At 38.7% G+C, this 8103-nt stretch overlaps 1 protein-coding gene across 3 annotated transcripts in view; it reads right to left on the bottom strand.

The window, feature by feature from the left end:
* Positions 1–3199: 3199 nt before the first annotated feature.
* The window catches only part of DGKE (diacylglycerol kinase epsilon), a 26733-nt gene continuing 21829 nt past the window's right edge, over positions 3200–8103 (bottom strand). For 2 of the 3 annotated variants that reach the window (XM_003795559.3, XM_023516633.1), the window contains 3 exons: positions 6805–6932; positions 6470–6581; positions 3200–4157 (listed from right to left, as the gene is read on the bottom strand). In XM_003795559.3, coding sequence (XP_003795607.1) covers positions 3978–4157; positions 6470–6581; positions 6805–6932 — 420 coding nt within the window. In that variant the 3' untranslated portion in view covers positions 3200–3977. Of the gene's footprint in view, positions 4158–6469; positions 6582–6804; positions 6933–8103 lie in introns of those variants that run through there. The other variant, XM_023516634.1, reaches the window with a different exon arrangement.

Raw genomic sequence — 8103 nt, 5'->3', positions numbered from 1 at the left:
TAATAGAATTCAACCAAATATAGCAATTTAGATAGGATACGAACAAGGTTTTCCATCTTAATTTAGAAATAATTATTTTTTTGGGGAAGAGGACAGTTACTGGAGTGAAGGAATAATAATTTTAAGAACATGCAATTAATTTTTCTGCATAGTATCCACCTGGCAGAAGCCCTGGGTGAACACATGAGGTACAGACTGGCAGCTTTCAAACGTCAGTATGCATGAGAATCACCTGAGGTCCTTATTAACAGAACAGATTGTTACGCCCTATCTTCAGAGACATTGATTTATTAAGTCAAGGGCTGGGTGCAGGAATTGCTATTATCAATAACTTGCCCAGGTAGTTCTGATGCCGCAGATACTATGAGAAATGGGAGTCAGGCCTTAATGTGAAAATTTGAGAAAAGACAGGAATACTCTTTAAAAGTGAAACCAAAACCACCTTATCTGTCTTGTTGCTGAGAATGTACCTTCATTCTTATTAGTATTAATAACAATATTTTTGATTTTTAAATTTCTAGATTTGTTTCTAGACCTACTTACATTCCACTGTTCTAAATTGGGTATAATTAAAAAAATTTTTTTTTTAATATAAGTGCTGGTTCTTGCTTCAATGTTGAAGGAAAACCACACAAAATTATCACCCATTCTATTGACCTTTTTGGCCAAATTATGTTTTCAGTACCGCATTAATCTTTAAATTAATATAAACCTTTAAAGATCTTGAGTTAGTGCAAATTTAAAATTCAATAATATACACTAAATACAATTTTACTTTATATTACAAAAAAAATTATTTTTTCTTTGACATGCTGGTAGTATTCATGTTTACAGCGCAAAAAGGACTTCACAATTTTCAAGTCACAGTATATTTGATAACTCAAAGAAGGCAAATGTATTTTAAAAAGCAAATACTATACGTTTGGGACATACCCTAAAAAAATAAAAATAAATAATTTTGACTATAAAATTTTTATAAACATGAGCTACAGTAGGAGTTCAATGGCTAATTGTTGCAGAAAACCTAAAACATGTATAAGTCATGTAATCTTACTATCAGATGGCTTGCATTTTAAAACACAGGTCAGTTATGTTTCTATGAAACATACCAAAGTAGTGAAAATTATCTTCACCTGCCTAAAGGACCTATAAAAGCTGCCAGGTATTCAGTATTTAAGCCACTAAGTTTATAAGGAGTTAGGAATGTATTAGGACAGTGAAAGATGAGAGAAACCTGAAAACAGATCTGGAGATAGGATTTACTTCATGTATGTCTTCCTGAGAATGTAGAAGTTCCTTTTTAAATGTCAAGATGATTTTAAATGGTGCAGGAAAATCTGATGGCAAATTGATTGTGTAAAGTATAGAATTCCTGGTAACTTAACAATTATTACCCTAATATATAACTTACAAACATGAAGTCTTATAAACTGTATTTATTTAAACAAGGCACATGCCTATATTTTTATTTGAAATGCTGGGTAAATGTGCCTAAAAGAGTGAATTTTGCTAAAATAAGACAGTATGTTTTATGATATGGTATTTTGAAATAGCTTAAAAATTAAGTCTGAATGAGTGAATAAGGGAGCAGGAAACAGGGTCAGTAAGGATAAAACCTCACTGGATTCTGATCATTGAAAAATCAATCTGTTTAAATACATGAGGGCACTGTACACAGTCTGTTATAATTACAATGTAATAGTATGGTTAGTTTTAGTAATTTAAAAAACTATGCAGTTATTTTGATTATTTTAATTCCTATAGCTTATGTTAACTATTTGCTTTGCTTCTATCAAAATTGCTTCACAATTTTGATCATGAATTAAAGGATAAACTTAATTATACTGAGAACATGATCAATCCAGAAAAGAAAATCTGTAAAACTCTCCTATCACTGCCATGGGTTTTGTGAAATGTATATAAATAAGCTAAAAACAGACCTGCTCATAGACTCTTTCAATACTAGAATTTAGGACCACCCATGGAGATCTGGAAGAGGTTAATTTAGCAAAACAAAAATGTTTTATATAACATACTGGTTATTGTATACATTACTAAGTTGCTCCTTTGAAACTCAGCCTGGGCCTGAGATGATGCGTCGAAGTTTATGGCAACTTGTGGATGACAGATTCACAACAGACCCTTAAATGGAGCTAATGGTGTTTCCGGGGATACCTTCTAAGCTTTCAGAAATAATGTCAAAAAGACCACCAGGCCTACTTATGGGCCATGTGTCAGATAAACACTAGGCTGGGTGCCCACTGGATCTGCCTAATTGTAGGACATTAGGGGTGGCCTGTCAACAGTGGCAGCAGAGCACCCTCTAATGGGTAATTGTGAAACTAGCTTGTCAAACAGTTTCCGGTAATTGAGGGACAAATAAAACAATGAAACAAGGCTTTCAGTTATCCAAAAGTAGTTTCCCAGTGCTTTTCCTGCCCTCCTCCTTTTTTTTAAACACTGGGGAGTACTTCCAGGGAATAAGAATACATGGATAATATAATTGTCCAGAGAATTTAATTAGGATTTAAATTACTTAGTCAATAGGCTAAATTTCTGATTGTGACTAGCAGAATTTATGTGATCAATTTAACTTATTAAATAAAGCTATATAATGTAAACACTAAAACACCGGTATCATACCACAAGGTAAATAATAAATAAGCTAAAAATATATATCTCTCTCATTTTCAAATAAATATGATATAAACATTTAGCAGAGGTTTCTATCCACTCACCTCCCCAATGGGAAATTCTGTTAAGTACTTTGGATATAAAAGACGACTGTAATTTAAAACACTACAAGACTATTGAATTTTTAAAATTTATCAGTCAGTCTTGATTTTCTTTTTGAGCAATTAATCTGACTGATAAAGTTTCCTTTAAATATGTTTTTTTAAAAAAAAAATTGTTAGCTTGGCGCAGTGGCTCATGCCTGTAATCCTAGCACTCTGGGAGGCCTAGGTTTGTGGATTGCTTGAGCTCAGGAGTTCAAGACCAGCCTGAGTAAGAGTGAGACCCTGTCTGTACAGGCATTGTGGTGGGTGCCTATAATTCCAGCTACATGGGAGGCTGAGGCAAGAGGATCACTTGAGCCCAAGAGTTTGAGGCTGCTGTGAGCTATGATGCCATAGCACTCAGGGCAACAGAATGAGATTCTGTCTTGAAAAAAAAAAAAAAGAGAGAAAATATTGCTGACATTTGTCTTTTAATCAAAAGAGAAGTTGATGAACTATCCAACTTGGAACTTTTAATCCAAAGTGCTCTGAATCTTATTTTTTACCAATTCATTTATCTGGCTTTCTTTTGGCTATGCTAGGATTAGAAAAAGGATCCTCAATTTCAGCTCCACATGGTTGTGAACAGGGTTCATCAAACAACATTAAGCGGTCTGAACATGTTCCTAAAATAAAAATTATAATAAAAATTTTAAGTATTGTCAATATATACATAGACTGGGCTGCAGGAAATCTTGAGGCATGCTGCAGGAAGTGCCCAGAATTAACCATGCTGGCTTGACACTAATCATTTCCTTTCAAAAAAGCAAATTAATTTGTAAAATCCATGGTGTCACCATGTTAAAAGTAAGACAGAAATCATCTTTCCACTTCCATCTTGTTGGTAGTATAAGTAATGTGCCCATCAACTGAGTGGTTCAGTAAGGAATGAGACAGTGTATCCATGTACTCCAGCGTGAATTCCATTCTCAAAACATGCAGCCACAAAATACATTTCACTTTAGTGTAACTTTTTGTGACTTTTTAAAAGCTAATATATATGATCAAGTATTTCGCTGAAAAAAATCCCCAAGTATTTGTAAATAACTGGAGGTTGGCTGTTTGGGGATGCTAGTTACATAAATGCATACCCATTATACTACTAGTGAGTTCAGACTAAACAGCTGCTAGAGAATCTACTTTCAGATGGATCTACTTGTTTGTGAGGATTCTATGCTAAGTTTTCATGTCCTTATCCGTCTACTCAGTCTCCTTTATGTCCTCTTGATCCGAAGTACTAGAGATGTCATCATCGGTTTGTTCTCCAGAGAAATATAACATTGATGCGCGAGTCTTGTGAGTTATGGTGACAACACAGGGCCCTTGGGCCCAGGGTTCCCCATCTACCTGCATTGGCATCATCGAACACTTCAAAATCAGCTGATATTAGGAAACAAATAATTAGAAAAAGTCAGTCCTCCTAAAGTTCAGGAAGGTCTTCCTTAAAAATATCACCCAGTCCTTTAAACATGTACGCATTTAGGGGTGTCCAACTGCGGCCCATGGTTGGCTATGAATGCTTATCTGGGAGGGTATCATGAAAATTATGCCTGGACCTTTTTGGGCTCACCAACTTTTGCTGGTATTTGTGTACTTAAGGTATGGCCCAAGATAACTCTTTTTTTTTTTTTTTTGAGTATTCTTTTACTTTTTCAAATTAATATGAGGATTAAATTTTTAGGTTACATTGTTCTTACTTCCAGGGTCAAGTTCCAGTTGTAGCAGAGCCCCTCACCCAGGGGGTGTGTTATACACCCTCACAACGTGCATATGAGGTGAGATCTCACCTCATGCCCTCCCTCTTTCTGCCATATGTCCTCTCCCCTTCCCCCTCCCGCTTTCCTCTATCTCCACATTGGACTATACTAGTGTTTTATTATTGTTCTTATGAGCATGTAATTGTTTTTTTTTTTCTGAGATAAAGTTTCACTTTGTCACCCTCAGTAGAGTGCTGTAGCGTCACAGCTCACAGCAACCTCCAGTTCTTTTTTCCTTTTTAACCTCTAGTTCTTAGGCTTAGGCTATTCTCTTGCCTCAGACTCCAGAGTAGCTGGGACTATAGGCACCAGCCACAATGCCCAGTTATTGTTTGTTGCCGTTTGACTGAGGCCGGGTTTGAACCCACCACTCTCGGTATATGGGGCCGACGCCCTACTCACTGAGCCATAGGTGTCACCCTTTTATTTTTTTTGAGACAGTCTCAAGCTGTCACTCTGGTCATAGAGTGCTGTGGTGTCACAGCTCATAGCAACTTCAAACTCTTGGGCTCAAATGATCCTCTTGGTTCAGATTTTCTATTTTTAATAGAGATGGGGGTCTCGCTTTTACTCAGGCTTGTCTCGAACTTGTGAGCTAAAGCAACCCACCTGCCTCAGCCTCCCAGAGTGCTAGGATTTACAAGCGTGAGCCACTGCACCCAACCTGCATGTAATTGTTTATATATCCATCTCATATTGTATGGAGTACACTGGATATTTATTTTTCCATTCTTGCAATACTTTACTAAGAAGAACGTCTTTCAACTCCATTCAGGTAAATATAAAAAATGTAAAGTCTCTTTCTTTTTTTTTTTTTTAAGAGACAGTCTTGCTTTATCACCCTTGGGGGTCACAGCTCACAGCAACCTCCAACTCCTAGGCTTAGGTGATTCTCTTGCCTCAGCCTCTCGAGTAACTGGGACTACAGGTACCCATCACAACACCTGGCTATTTTTTGTTGCAGTTTGGCCAGGGCCAGGTTCGAACTCGCCACCCTTGGACCAAGGTATGGGGCCGGTGCCCTTCCACTGAGCCACAGGTGCCACTCTAGTCTCCATCTTTTTTAAGGGCTAAATAGTACTCCATGGTATACATATACCATAATTTATTAATCCATTCATGGGTTGATGGGCACTTTGGTTGCTTCCATGACTTGGCAATTATGAATTGAGCTGTAATAAACACTCTAGTGCAGTGGTTCTCAACCTTCCTAATGCCACAATGTATTTTCATTGTTAAAAAGGGGACGTGACCCACAGGTTGAGAACCACTGCTCTAGTGCAAAATGTCTTTGTGGTAAAATGATTTTTGTTCTTCTGGGTAGATACCTAGTAATGGGATTGTGGGGTCAAATGGAAGGCCAAGACAACTCTTAGATAAGCATGCACAGCCAACTGCTGGTGGATGGACGCCCCTGGAAGTGATTCTTTTTCAGTGAGTGTTTTATTTCTCTTTTCTTTCTTTCTTTCTTTCTTTTTTTTTGGAGACAGTCTCACTATGTTGCCCTTGGTAGAGCACCAGGGTGTCACAGCTCACAGCAACCTCTAACTCTTGGGCTTAAGCAATTCTGTTGCCTCAACCTCCCAAGTAGTTGGGACTACAGGTGCCCACCATAACACCCTGCTATTTTATTGTTGCAGTTGTTTTGCTGGCCTGGGCCGAGTTCAAACCTGCCAGCCTTGGTGTATGTGTGGCTGGTGCCATAACCACTGTGCTATAGGCACCAAGCCGAGTGTTTTATTTCTTTAACTGGATTTTAAGCCATGTTTCCCATTTCTTCCTCATTCCACTCAAGCCTCCAGTGTAGGGTGATCAGGTGCATAGGCCATAACCCATTGTTTAAAGAAATCTGTTGTGTGTACTCTTTCCTCTACATATCACTGGCTTAGAAGTGGACTGAAGCAAATTAGCCTACTGCAGTGATATTTCACCTACCCGCACAGTATGTGCCTGTCCTATTCGAAAAGGATTTGCCAATTTCACTTGAATCTGAGCGCAGTGGAAAGACCCATATACTCCAACAACTTCCAGTAAACCATCATCGTGTCTAAAATTAGAAAAGGAAATATAGAAAATAAGGTGTGATAAAATACAATCAGCTATGTTAGGGCAATTACTTTTCAACATTAGGTGAACCATCAATTTTTTAAATATTCATACTCTCAGGATATATGGAAAAGAAAATTTCAGGGAAAAGTGTTTAAGTCTATAAATAACAGCCTGCTTTAAGAAAATAGTGACATAAAAACACAGACTACAAATGTGCATACCTGGCGAGAGGGTAAGTCTCGTCCCCCATCCCTTCCCAAAGTCTGCAGCCACCGCCCCAGTAGCCGATGTTCAGGACTATAATACCTTCCAAATTAGGCAACGCTACCTGCTCACCATCCAGTTCTAGCTTTAAAAAAAATACAAACAGTTAGTTACTATAAGGCACAGTATTTCCACACGTATCCACTTAGAATTCACACCCACTTTCACGTGAGAGGTTACATACAGAGACTGCTTTCTACTTCTCACTCAGCATTATTTGGCCTTTCCCATGGCTTCAGTGCAACTGTTTCTATCAGGGTCACCAATGACACCCATTTTGTTAAGTCCCCTGGTTTTTCCAGGCGTTATCTATTTCAGTAGCACCTGGCACTGCTGAGCCAGTGTTTTCTTGAAACTTTCTCTCCCTTTGCTTCCTGGGAACCACAGACACCTCTTCCCTGGATTTTCCCCCACAGTCACTATGAACAGCGCCATTTCCTGCTGTCTGTTGATGGCAATCCTCACAGCTACATACTAAGCCCCTTGCTCTTCTCAAGCTATGGACTCTAAAGGGCAATCTTAGCCACTTGCACGACTTTAATTGCCACCTCTGTGCTGACGACTCTATTTTTCTGGTGCAAGAAAGAGACCTGGGCCTGATCTCTAAGTCTGACTTCCTATGTAATACACTTTCACTGACAGTGGCACCTAAAACTTCCGTGCACAAAACTTGAGTTGAGCAAATTCTCTGCAAACTACTCTTCCTGTCCCCAGAAGGAGGAAAGAGCAGTATCCCTACCCTCTACCCCAGCTGCTAAGCCAGAAACCTGGGAGTTATTTTTGACTTCTTTGCCTTTATGCTCCACATCTGATTAATCACTGGGCAATACTGATGCTACTTCTCTCTCTCTTTGCATTATTCCTGATAGTACCTTAGTGCAGAACACCATTTATTCTCCTCTTATACATTCCTTACAGAGCAAGCACACTGACACTTGTAAGTGCCAATATATCATTCCCTAATTACAACCTTTCAGCGGTCTGACTATGCACAGGATGCAATACAGCTCCAGGTTAGGTGCAATGGCACATGCCTTACAGTCCTGGCTACTTAGGAGACTAGGGCAGGATCACTTAAGTCCAGGAGTTTGAGGTTGCTATGATAATGCCACTCCACTTTAGCTTGGGCAACAGAGTGAGACAGAAAAATAAATAAAAAATAAGTCCAAGGGCTGGGCCTGGTAGCTCATGCCTGTAATCCCAGTACTCTCACTTAAGCTCACGAGTTCCAGACCAGACTGAGCAAGAGTGAGACT

Source organism: Otolemur garnettii, unplaced genomic scaffold (genome assembly GCF_000181295.1).
Source record: "Otolemur garnettii isolate 467f Iridium unplaced genomic scaffold, OtoGar3 scaffold00094, whole genome shotgun sequence".
Lineage (NCBI taxonomy): Eukaryota > Metazoa > Chordata > Mammalia > Primates > Galagidae > Otolemur > Otolemur garnettii.
This window is presented reverse-complemented; position numbering and strand designations above follow the sequence as displayed.